Here is a 14,009-nt window from a genome sequence, read left to right on the forward strand (position 1 = left end):
TCTTTATTTATCTGTAGCTGTATTTTTAATTTCTTTATTTTAATCAAATTATTTAAAATCTTGATGACAAAATACGACATATTTACCTTTGCATCACTGTAAAAAAAATCTTTTCATGATTAGTAGGCTAATCACAATTTTTTTTTCTTTTGTCAAATCAACTTAAATAATTTATTTAGTTCATATAACATATAATTTTGAGTTTCTGATGATTAAATCATTCTCCTTCATTGTATTAACTCACTTTTTCCAGTTCAATCAACTTATTTTTAGGCAACCAGGTTACTTACTTTTTTAAGTTAAACCAACAATTTTTTTTACAGTGTACTATTCACTGATTGATTTTTTTTTTCTTCAGGCATATCTATGCACATTTCCATTTTACTGCAAATGACGTTTTGACCCAGTTGCTGCCATAACACAGAGATCAGGGAAGGTTTGTTCAAAAAAGTTGGAGGGAAATAAAGATTAATTAACAGCCAAAGCCAAATGTGACAGAAATTAGCATATTTGGGTATTGTCTGCAAAAGTGAATTGCCATCAAAAATCAATGTCTTTGGTCAAAATGTACATAATGTATCATAGGGTGTGACACTGGTACTGTTCGATTTTTTTTTAATTATCATAGTACAATTGAATATCGCCAAATATACCTTTAAAATTTTGACATATAAAGGGTGTCATGAATTAACAGAAAATTAAATTTAGCCAGATCGCTAACCACCCCAACCTGTTATTCAGTAAGGTAGTCTATATGAATTAAAGCAGATATATGCAAATTCAGAACAATTTTCTGCACTTTCGTAGAGTACTGTATTTATTTTTATGATTTGTTTTCAAAAGAAAGAATATATATATATGATATATCAAAAACCTAACAACTATGATATGACTAATAACTGACCATTTTAGGATTTTGGCATGAGCCAGTAACCATTAGTCAGCGCCAGCTGTCAAAAACTAGCTAACCAAAGTAGATGGACGATCGTTTTTATGGTGTGTATATCGCACCCTTGAGAAAATTGAGCGTTGGGGACCACGATGAAGCATCTCACACTGCAGTCTACGTTTAAACGTAGACATGCAATGTGGATGTGGATATGTTCCTAATTATGTCATTCGGTGCCCACAGCCCCTGAGGCAGATTTAAATGCCATTTTCCCAGTGCGAAAGAGCGCATATTAAGTTAGTTAGGCAGAAAGTGGGAGGGTGAGAGGAGGAAAAAGAAATCGACTGGCTCATTAGAGATATTTCGTATTTAAAGTGAAATTAATATAGCAGTAAATTAGGCCCAAGCATTCTCTGAAGACCACGAAATGAGATTAACCATTGTTTATTAGGAGAAAATGAATCGCATTTCAATCACATTTTCATGAAAATTAAGAAACCATGTGTCCATAATCCTAGACTTGCTGTTTCACTTCCAGGCTATACATTTACAATAGAAAAAATGAATTTTTCCACCTTCTGTAGTTCTTTTTTTTAACCCTGCATGCATTCACTATTTACATTTCTGCTTCAAAACTGGTGTATATATGACAGTTTTTAGTGGTTTATATGACAGCAAAACCCACTTTTGTAAAAACAGCAACCCAAATTGCACAATGCAACCTTAGTGAAATGATACAAGCGTGATTTTCTTTACCTTAACCCTCAGCTCCTTGTGCTACTTGGAACTTTTTTTGATCTTTTGGGCATAAAAAGCTTGTTTTGTATCAATAATTACATAAAGAAGAATATAACCAACTGTAAATGAGTGTTTGTTCCAATGGGCAGTAGCACTTTCTGCTCTTCTTGTATCTTAACTGTTTTACTTGGAATGGAAATGGTTTCTTTTTGTGTAAACCTCATGTTTTTATGGAGTACTATCTGCCCCTCTTTCTCTCTCTGCCACTGGTCCCTAACAATCCCTCGGTTTTTTGCTGTTGTGTGTTGTACGAATACTTTGAAAGCTGAACAAAGAACAAAATGAACTGAGAAGAAAATTATTGTAATGAATATATTAGTCCATTCGATATGTGAAGGTGGAGTGAAGTTAGTGGTTCAGCTTTATTTTAGGTGTCCCTAAAACGACCTAGATGATAAACCGTGTTAGTTCACCACAACTGTAGTGTGATTCACCGTCACGTTGCCTTTTCAATATTTGTAAGTACAAGTTGTCTATGTACAATGTAAGTACTGTGGAATGACATGTACTTTACATATCTAGCTTAATACTGCTCATTTCACTATGATCTTCAGGGACATCTAACATAAAGTATGAAGTGTAATGCTTTTGAGGGCAAATTATCTACATACTGCTGTGAGTTTATGCTAAATACAGTATGTTACACTAATGCTGACTTGTACTGTATGTTGAAGTTGTTAACACAATGGACGTGCAAATAAAATAAAAACTGATACACTAGATCAGATCTTCACCTCTTTCTCTACTTTAAAGATACATTGTCAAAATCATTTCAAGTTGTAACCTGATTTGTAATATCCATCATTTTTTTTTATTTTTTTTTTTGCAAACTAACAGCTGCACCGGACAAACAGAGTCTGCTGTGACTAGTCTTACAAGTTAGTCAGCAATGTCATAGTCATTTTTAAACATTAACCTAAAAACATAGATTAGTCTGTATTGAATTTGAAAAGACTGATTACCCTTTGGTTAACTGCTAGATGATCAGGCTAGTTCTTATGTTACAGACTTACAGTCAAAAAATACAAAAATGGTGTCAAACACCCAAATTGGGAACAGGTTCAGGACAACTAAGTATTGTAAACGAATAAAGAAGTGTGAAGTCTGCATACTAAAAATTACTGCACCAAATTATTAAAAGGCAACGTTTAGGTCTTCATCAGGCACAATGTCAATGTAGAGTGAAGCCAACTTTAAATAGACACAAGTGATCAAAAGAAAAGATCATATGTGACAAATACAAATTTGTTCTAGAAAAATAAATAAAAGCCTAAATTCAATCTGTTCATTATATCAAGCGATCATTTCTCTTCAGAAATTTTGGACTTAACCGCTCAATTGATATGGATTAGCTACAAGCTCTTTATGAACTTTTTGATGCATAAACAACATAACAAAAAACATACATTTGTGTTCTGAAGATGAACAAAAGTCTTACGGGTTGGAACGACATGAAGGTGAGTAATTAATGACAGATTTTTCATTTTTGGGTGAACTATCCCTTTAAGTGGTGCTCAAAGGAATTTCATAAGTATATGTATGGATGTCCCAGAAAAAAAAACGTGGTTAATGAACAGTTTTCTTGTAATGTAACGGCAGATGCCATGTAAACACAGCCACTATGTTTAAGATGGCATGAGACGGAAGCTCTCATAGTTTTTTATCAAACAAGAAAAGAAAAAAAAAGGTCTATCGGTAAATGACTGGATGGTTGTTGTTTACTTTTGCTGTGATCTCATTTGAGTGACAGGTTCAGGTTGCCCCGCCCTCACACCAGTAAACATCAGAGACGAGATGATGCTGCTAGATGGAGGGGAAGTAAAGTGCACATACTGTAAAATAAAGTGATACTGACTGAATCATGGTACCAACACAGTATTTTAAGCCACCACTGTCATCAAAAACAATTTATACAAGATAAAAATGATTCATAAAGTGATTACTGTTGCATATTTCGGTCTCTATTTATACACTTTTAATTTACTATGTATGTAACAATAAATGTACTAAGTAGTCTTTACTTGATTTGTGTATTTTAATGTATTCATGATATTAATATTTAATTCTATAACCTATTACTTTAGGGTTCTATACAATTGTTAATGGCCTGTAATGATGAGGGCTTTAGGACCCAGCATCTGCACGCTGCTGCCCCAGTCGTCCATGGCTTTGTATGTTTACAGTGAGAATTGTATGGCAGGAATTTTCTAACATCAAATATTTAAACATAATTTGCATCGATACAAAAGTCCCAATGGAGACAGAGATCCTGTGACAAAGGTAAGCCACCAAGTAACTCACTCGCCTTCTAATCATAGTTGTATCATGTAACGTTACAGAATCACACTTTTTAAATGCAAAATGACTGTGTAAGTACGGCGGCGGCTACTAGTTTATTTTATTTGAACGACTTGTTTGTTTTAATAAACTGTCGCTGCAGTATACAAGCTTACTCACTCACATCGATGAATTGTGGGCTTTTCTTCAACAACTTCAAAAGAGTGTTAAAAGTTTCGCGGCGAATTTGACGATCACTAAAAGTTTATAAAATACATGTTAAAATTATAACTAATAAAATTATTAATACACATATGCATTGTCAAATGTTAACTCAATGAATGTCGTCGAGGCGTTCTGTCTATAAATATCACAAACTATTGCAGTCAGCTAATCCAGTTCTGTCGTCCTGTTCATTTCAAACTCGGTCATGAAATAATTAGTTTTTCATCTTTTGGTAGTTTAAACGAATATTTTTTCGTGGTTGTTCAAGTTTCCCTTTTAACTTGAACACATTTAACCCGGTTCATTTGTGCCACTCAATGACAAAAGGCCTTTATATTAGAGTTCCCTTTCAAACGAACTATAGTAACCATAGTTTCCACCAACATACCTCAGCTACACAGTTACGTTCAATAATCAACGTTAGCTACAATAAAACTGTCAGCAAATATATAAGTTGATTTGAAGCTCAAGGCAGAACTAAGTTTAGCTGCTTCATGTTCTGTACATTTTTAGTGACGTTTATATTTTTTCCAACATTGTTAACAAATTTAAATAATGTCTGAATAGTTTAAAACTCATATTTTGCAATTGTACAATATACATTAGATATTAAACCATAGTACCGCAAAGTGCACTATAGTTACCATGGAAAATAAGGGGCAACAGAATGTCCAAAACCAGCCAAATTTGGAAACAATTGGTTGAATTACAATAATGATTGTGTCAACTTAAATAATTTAAACCCTTTTGGGTATTTATTCGACAATAAATTGCTGAGCCAATGTTAAATCCAATGTTGGACGCCACAAGAGCTGCTCAAAACTTTTTCTTGCATGGGTACAATTTTCGATTGCTGACAATCAATTATGACAGAAACACAACTCAAACACACAAAATATTATCAAACAAACATTTAGAGTTATTTTCACTGTTGGAAATCACACAGAAGGGCTGCTCAGTCTAAAGTAACTAACGCAGCAGCATTACAGTCGATGACAATGGAAAAATGCATCAGACAGGGGTACACTGGCAGATAATCTATTATTGACCGTGTTTAATGCAACACCCACCCTGAGGATGCTTCGCTGTCACATGAATAGCTCGACAGAATGACTCACTTCCTCTTCTCCATCAAACAGAAGCTTGGGTGTCAAATTCAGCCTTGACAAGTGTTCTTGTGAGTGTTTTTTGATGTTTCGCTACAGGCCCGCATTCATGCAGCTGTGGAAGTAGAGACTGACTGAGTGTTCTATTGTTTATTATGATGACGTCACAAATCACCAAGAACATCTATCTATCTATCTATCTATCTATCTATCTATCTATCTATCTATCTATCTATCTATCTATCTATCTATCTATCTATCTATCTATCTATCTATCTATTTATCTATCTATCTATCTATCTGTTCCTCCTTCAGTCCGTCTGTTTATCTCTAATGTATACTTTAAACTTGAACCTTTAAACTTCAATTTTAAACTATTTTAAACAAGATTTGGTTTTGATTTGTGTGATGTGTGTTTCAGTGATTCGGATGGAGTCCTCACGGAGCACAGGGGGTCACTCCCGTGAGTACAAGTTGGTGATGTTAGGAGAAGGTGGTGTGGGCAAAAGTGGTGAGTAATGTAGTTCTCTCCCTTTCTCTTCTTCTCTCTCTCTCTGTTTGTCTCTCCATTGTATAGTGTTTTTCACGACACACAATACATGTTTTGAAACAGCCTCACGTTAGGTCTATGTTAGTGAAGTTCACGACGTAATTTCAGGAGGAGTGAACCCATCGAATCTTTCAATTAACTGCCGGAGCATATAAGCATCTCGCGGCCATCATCATCCAAGCATTTGTAGTCCGACTGCGGGCGGGGTACTGTATATCTAAGCTCAAGTTAAAACTGCTTCCTCTAGCCTCTCCACTGTGGACAGCAAGCCGAATACGCTTTAAAGATTATATGCGCAAAGGAACTCGTGAAATGCATTAAAGGTATAGTTCACCCAAAAATGTTGTCATAACTTACTCAACATCACTTAAGTTGTTTCGGTATAGAGTAGGGATGGGCAATGATTAATCGCATCCAAAATAAAAGTTTGTGTTTACATAATATATGTGTGTGTGGTGAGTATAATTAATTTGTATATATAAATACCCACACATGCATGTATATATTTAAGAAATATGTGCATGTATATATTTTATATATATTTATTCACAATTAATATTATATATAAATATAAATATTTGATATATTAACACATTTTTCTTATGTGAGTATAATTAATCCACACATGCATGCATGTATATATTTAAGAAATATGTGCATGAATATATTTTATATATATTTATTCACAATTAATATTATATATAAATATACATATTTGATATATTAATAACACATTTTTCTTAAATATATACATGCATGTGTGGGTATTTATATATACAAATTAATTATACACACTACACACACATATATTATGTAAACACAAACTTTTATTTTGGATGCGATTAATCGTTGCCCATCCCTAGTATAGAGACAAGACATTTTTAGAAATAATTACTATATTGTGATTTCCTAACTTTACTTAGTGAGCTTGAACATTACTCACATTGTGTTAAAGATTTTGGTCAAATAGCCCTGCTCTAAGTAGCTTAAACAGGGACCTACTAAAAAGTCACTTGATAATGCTTAAATCCACCAGCGATCAAGTCAGAGGTGACTGTGGCAAGGAACGACATTTTGATTGTGGTGGCAGAAAACAGATCCCATCCATCTTTCTTCATTTTTCAGCACTATCCTTTTTTTATCCTTGTTTTCATAAAGGATATGTAAAGGCTACCGTGTGTTTAGGAACATATTTAAGCCGATGATCTGACATTTTTGAGTGTCGACTGACGACTTCGTGTGTCGGTGTTGGATTTTTCCCTCCGCTTTTTGAGTGTGTGGCTCTAGTCGGATTCGGATGCCATCTTTTTTTTCGTTTTTTTGTGGGCCGAGAGAGGACTCTGACTGCCTGTTCGGTTTTGCGAATGAGTCAGTGCACGAGAATAAGAGCTAGAATGATGAAAGTGAGCACAGAAGTCATGAGCAGCACAGACAGTAAAAGAAATGGACACAGCGACCCAATTAGAGCCCGACCGATAAAGGATTTTGAAGGCCGATACCGATACAACGATAAAAATATTTTTGGGTTTTAAAATCCAAAATTCCGATACATCGGCCGATATTTTTTTTTTTAATTAGATATTGTTGGATTTCACACACGAGTAAAAGAAAAGCTAACTTTTCTGCACAAGATACGTTTGATACTTTTTCTCTATGTCTAAATGTTCACTCCTCGCAAGTATAACTTGACTGTAACTAGAGATATGCGAGTTATAAATACAGTAATCATTACTTTATTTAGGCAAAAAAAGTTCATTGTGGTTTCCAAGCTCATTAATGTTAACGTTAGCGGTCTTCCACTGATAATAGTGGCATTAGCTAGCTTTGTGTTTAGCTAGTCTATGATGAGCCATAATTTAGCAATAGATAACATCATACTGCAAATTGTAAAACATACATTTTCAATATAACAGGCCAAGGAGAGATGATTAAAGCGTGTTTCGTCCGTTTTATTTTATTTTTTAAATATTAATTTATCGGCCATTATAACTGCCGATACCGATATTATGGAAAATGCCTAATATCGGCCGATATATCGGTCTGGCTCTAGACCCAATAGACTTTAACGGAGAAAAGTGAAGTCAATTAGAAGCGCTCAAAGCATACTGTGAAAAGCAAAAAATGAAATAGTAGTGATGTTAGCCGTGACACTGAAGCTCCGATGCGTGTGTCAAAATAATGAAATGATTTTTAGTGAATCATTGTATCGGTGCTTGATTCGTTACTTGACCAATGACGTTCGTTTCACTCAAGTCACACCCATGTGACCGCTTCGAAATCGGATTAAAAAATGTGTGACATTCGAACCTTGTACCGTTTGGTGAAATGAAACATGAAAAAATGTTCATACAATTTCTTCCTTTGAATTTAACATGAAATGGTTTTGTGCAATTGACCCTTGGCTCTTCGATTGGGATATTTTCCTCCGTTCTCTGTCACTGCAGCCCATTATTGTGGTCAGACAGTGGGCTGGTTTACAGTTGTAGACATACAGCCAGACAATAAAAGTGTGGGTGTTGGCTCAGTGCTTCAGTCGGGTCGTTATGAAGGCGCAGGTGCCTAGCAACTTCCTTCGCCTCCAGGAGTCTGTTGCCTAGGAGATGAGCGGAGGTCACCTGGAGAGGATGCATGAGCTTTGCTCTCCTTGTTTGAGAGTGCACTGCAGAAGGTTCTTTAGGGTGACTGATATTCTCTCTTTATATCGCCGTCTCCATGGGAACAGAGCTGAGAGCGCACACAGAGCAAATACATGCCGACAGCAGGGTGTGTTTGCTCCGCATGAGGGAGAAGGGGGAGTTGTTTACACTCCTCTTGGTGTATTTTCATGATACCACAATTATGTAAGAACTCGGCTTGTCTCTTTCTCTTTGTCTCATAGCCATCATCATGCAGTTTATAAGTCACAGATTTCCAGAGGATCATGACCCTACGATCGGTGAGGAAATATCTAACATGCTGTCTTAACAGTTAATTATTAAATTACATTTCATACTGATATTGTGTTACATTTTTGTGACCTCACTGGTATAGATGAGCAAAGTATTTTCAGAAAGAATTACGGTGAATTCAGGATGACGGTCAAAAAGTGGCCCAGTGCATCTTAGCCTATATATATATATATTTAAGGTTGTAATATATAATTTATATATATATATATACATATAAATATATACACATATATACACAATATATACACATATATACACATTTTATGTTTGAAGAGATGCCAAATTTATTTTTATAATGGAAATTGGGTATGTTACAAACCTTTTTTGCAATGTTGAATCTATTTTCTGTCTCTGAACTAAGTGTTTTTAGCTAAGTATAAACTAAAAGAGTTACACAGTGTAGCTTTAAACAGCTCAACTGTAAAAAAAAAACTCAAAGAGGAACATTTAGTAAAGACAAAATATGCACTACTGTTCAAAAGTTTGGGGTCATATATTAGAGTTGTCAACGTGGACGCATGTGATTATAAAATAAATAATTAAAATGATACATACTGGTAAGGGGTTCTAATGTCGGTCGCCATGTTGGCCCTCCATCTTTAAAAGTACATTAGCCAAAGAGGGACATACCCGTTAATTCAAGCTTCGCCTTTCGCGTTTACGTTTCATGGACGAGGTCGAACTGGAAGCCATGTTAATCTTGGACTACACTGGCCACCGTAGGAGTTAAAACGAAATCGGAATTGAGAGGAACAACAGAAACTAATATTCCCTGGATGGTCATATACCTTTTCACCACTAGATGGGGGTAAAAATCACACAGTGTAGCTTTACTGTTGTTGCTATCTCTCGTCAACCATTGCATTATGTACTTCATGCATGTGTTTTTACTGTTTTTAGAGGATGCCTATAAAACACAGATCCGCATTGATGATGAGCCAGCAAACCTGGACATCTTGGACACAGCAGGACAGGTAGGCGGGAGGGGTGTTGTGATAAAGATGAGCACATGGAAAACGAAACAAGGATCAGACAGGCAGTGAAGTGTAAAAACCTCTGTTAAAAAGTTTAGTCAAGTCGACTTAACACTCTTATTCTGCAGACTATAAGAGGGTCATTCTCCTTTAACAATATGTCTCACTTCCCTTTTTTGTTTTCGTCTTTGCAGCCGTCACTTCACAAGACAAACACACACAGGCACAATGTTTCTCTCATTGTGATGACTCAGCACTGTTATAAAATGCATTAGTCATCTCATCACGAGTTTAATGAAATTTTGCCTACAGTATAATAATCTACTAACTACAAACGCTTCCATTTATATATATAAAACGATTTTTTTCTGTTAGGTTTACAGGGTTAATATGAGATTAATCTAATTAATATTAGATGTCAATAGACTTCCACTGTACTATAAACATGTTTTTTGTTGGTTTACATCTTGAGGGAGGTAATCGACAACATGCCACAATCATGTTTATAGTTACTCTTGACTGAGCTGCATTGATCCTCGTAATATTTCTATAATTTATTTATGTATTTGTCTTAAACCAGGCGGAGTTCACGGCGATGCGTGATCAGTACATGCGAGCGGGAGAAGGTTTCATCATCTCGTACTCCATCACGGATCGCCGCAGTTTCCAGGAGGCACGGCACTTTAAGCAGCTGATCTACCGTGTGAGACGCACCGTGGACACCCCCGTCGTACTGGTGGGAAACAAGTCTGACCTGGTCCATCTCAGACAGGTGAGGAAATTTACTGGAAACCCCGTACCTATAGAAATAGAGTGTTTATATAAATAAATAAATATTCACCCCCCTCAGATACGGTTGCATAATATTGTGTTATATTATGGAACCATGATGCATCATCACATCAACACAAAATACTATAGGCTAGAGCCAGACCGATATATCGGCATGCCGATATTATGGGCCGATATTAGGCATTTTCCAAACTATCGGTATCGGCAGTTATAATGGCCGGTTAATAATGGTTAATAATGGCTAGTTAAAACGGACGAAACACGCTTGAACCATGTCATGAGTGTTGGAGTTGTATAGTTTGTCCACCAGAGGGCACTCTACACCGTTACTGTTGGCAACACTCGTTGAGTTGTTCATGATACATACATTGCTTGAATAACAATTAAAAGACACTGTAGAGATGATGTGTCATTGTGATGTTCTCTGTTTGATATGCGCCAAACATAATAGAAATAGTGAATTAAAATAGTGATATAGTGAATAGTGATAAAAAATAGTTATTAAAATAGTGATATAGTGAATAGTAGTGATATGGGGGTCATTTTTGACCGAAGACCAAAATTGTGACTCTTTAAAATCAAGTGTAACGTATTTTTGTACTTTTGTGTGTAGTATATATAAACACTGTATACTACCTTTCAAAAGTTTAAGGTCAGTAAGATTTTTCAGACTTCAAATTTCAATTAAATGCTGTTCTTTTTTAGCTATCTGAAAAAACGAATCAGAGTTTACACAAGAATACTAACCTGTTTTCAACATTGAAATGTTGTTTAAAATAAAAAGAATTAAATGTTATTACAGTATTACTGTTTTACCTTTTTTTTTTATTCAATAAATCCAGTCTTGATGAGCGGCCAAACTTTCGTCGCATAAAACTTTTATACATTTTTTCTAGGGCTGTGCAAAAATTAATTGCGATTAATCGCATCCAAAATAAAAGTCTGTGTTTACATAATATATTTGTGTGTGCTGTATATAATTATTTTGTATATATAAATACCTATGCATGCATGTATATATTTAAGAATTATTTGCATTTAAATTCTGTATATAAATACATAATCTATATTATATAAATATAAATATTTTATATATGAATAACACATTTTCTTAAATATATACATGCATGTGTGTGTATTTATATATACAAAATAATTATATACAGCACACACATATATATTATGTAAACACAGACTTTTATTTTGGATACGATTAATCGCAATTCATTTTTGCACAGCACTAATTTTTTCATATATATATATTTTCTATTGTTCTACATGTTTTTATTTATTTGGTCCTTACACTTTCAGGTGTCCGTCGAAGAGGGCAAACAGTTGGCGAGAGAGTTCCAGTGCCCGTTTTTTGAGACCTCCGCAGCGTTCCGTTATTACATCGACGAGGTGTTTGCCGCACTGGTGCGTCAGATCCGCCAGCGCGAGGCCGAGATGGTGCGGGGAAGCGAGAGGAAAACCCGACGCAGCCATTCTTTCTGGAGTCGCCTTAAAGCCCCCTTCCATAAGAAACAGCAGTCCGAGCACTGAGAGAGCCGCAGAGAAGGGCATGTTCACCTTCCAGATGATTGTTCTCTCACCTACAGCTGTATGAGTCCCACCTCTTTCAATAAGGTTTGGGAACTATATTTATAGTTCACATTTGATTGTTTGCGATGATGCACTCCCAATCATTTTGGTTAGACTACAACCCTCCCTGTGCAGGACACACTCACTCGTCATACGGGACGTGGGCTGATTTACTGAGAAATATTAAACTTGACAGTAGTTTTTTTACTATTCTTTTTTTTTTTTTTTTAGACAGCATTACACTTTGTGAAATTGAATGTCAGGGGGAATGTTGAACCTCATTTTAACGGATGGGAATGTAGGGAACAGGGCACGAAGGATTTGCCACACGTGTTTTTAAAAGACTGAAGTGATGAGAGGTAAGGTCATGTCAGAGATTTGCTTGCAGGAAAATATGAAGGTCAAATGAGTTTAAGAGAGCAGAGAGCATGTGCAGAGTGGAAAGAAAGGACAAAGTGTCGGCGGAGGTTGGTAAATAGGCAAGGATTTATGGTAGAAATATTAATCTGCCAGCATATTGAGTACTGTAAACCGTTCCTGTAGTTCTGTTAGATGCGTTTAAAAACAATTGCTGTTGTTTTAAAATTAAAATGAGGGTTTGATTTGCAACTCTTTTTATTTATAGCTTTTCTAAAACGACATTTCACAATAACATGTCCATATATATATATTTGTAAAGTTGCTTGCTTAAGATCATTACGAAATGGTTAAATCAGTATAATGAATTATAATGAAAATATTTTCATTATAATTGGAAGCACATTTCCCCACCAATTCTCATTAACTTAATGATTCTTATTAGATTCTCATTACTGTAAAACAGTAATATTGTATTATCTAAATATAGATTTCATTCATATTACAGTAACAATATACACACACACATACAGTATATATATATATATATATATATATATATATATATATTGCATTATGGAAAATGCTAATTTAAAAGGGGGAATTGCTTTATTGTCATTAAAATATTGCCACAATGCAAAAATGCTCCTAAAAAGCCATAATCTTCTTGAATCAAAATATAATGTATTATCTTAAATATGACTTGGACATGTTCTTAAAGGTTCTGTGAGATTCAGTGTGTTTGATGGAAACTGAACTGTATGATCTAGCTGCAAAATACACTGTATGAATGACTTTGTGAAATCTTGCTGAGCAAAATTCAGGTCCACCTTTAAGCACATTAACAGAATTACTAACTTGATTACGATGGAAAGCAAAATTGTTTCCTTTTTACACAGGGTAATTTTTATTCCAGTGGTGTCTGTAGTCAATGTCGGGAATGAAACGCCTTAATGTGGCTTAAGAAGGTGAATCCTTATCTGGATTTTCTTGTTCACATGCTGTGCACTTACTACGCATCAAATTTGAATGATACGTCTGTTCATTTTGGCATTTCATAGAAAATTCTTGTTATTACTTTTTTTGTGATTATTAGATTTTATTTTTAATTTTTAACCAAAATGGTTTTACTATATTTTCCTTTATTTATTGTCATCTGAGATTCTCAAATAAAAATCACTTTACCAATCTATTAAATAGTCTGATTATTATTATTATTATTATTATCAATGATCTGCAATATTAACGATACCTTTTAATTTTGGCGACCCCTGGTGGCTAGTCGCGAGAAACTGTCAGTACATTCATAAAGCTTTTGTTGTTGCATTGCATGTTAGAGCTTAACTTGTCGTTACATATTAAAGTTATCTAGTTTAATACAACATAAATAGACAGTGTACTGGTTAATTTCTTATCCTCTGACATCTCAACCTCATTTGTCAAAATGCGACTCACCGACCGTGTGGTTATTCAGGACAAGTGCAAAATGCGATTTCAATCCAAACGCGAACG

General features: G+C 34.9%; 1 protein-coding gene across 2 annotated transcripts; it reads left to right on the forward strand.

The window, feature by feature from the left end:
- The first annotated feature begins 3,830 nt into the window (after positions 1 to 3,830).
- rit1 (Ras-like without CAAX 1) lies at positions 3,831 to 12,350 on the forward strand. Of its 2 annotated transcripts, none has more exons than XM_039681134.2 (6): positions 3,831 to 3,967; positions 5,717 to 5,806; positions 8,724 to 8,780; positions 9,694 to 9,767; positions 10,348 to 10,539; positions 11,871 to 12,350. In XM_039681134.2, the coding sequence occupies exons 2-6, from the start codon at positions 5,725 to 5,727 to the stop codon at positions 12,099 to 12,101; spliced, it is 636 nt and encodes a 211-aa protein (XP_039537068.1). In that variant the 5' UTR covers positions 3,831 to 3,967; positions 5,717 to 5,724; the 3' UTR covers positions 12,102 to 12,350. The 2 variants fall into 2 exon arrangements, with proteins under 2 accessions (XP_039537068.1, XP_039537067.1); XM_039681133.2 differs by having other exon boundaries at positions 3,843 to 3,979.
- Positions 12,351 to 14,009: the final 1,659 nt, after the last annotated feature.

This window comes from Pimephales promelas, chromosome 18 (genome assembly GCF_988280905.1).
Source record: "Pimephales promelas chromosome 18, fPimPro1.hap1.1, whole genome shotgun sequence".
NCBI lineage: Eukaryota > Metazoa > Chordata > Actinopteri > Cypriniformes > Leuciscidae > Pimephales > Pimephales promelas.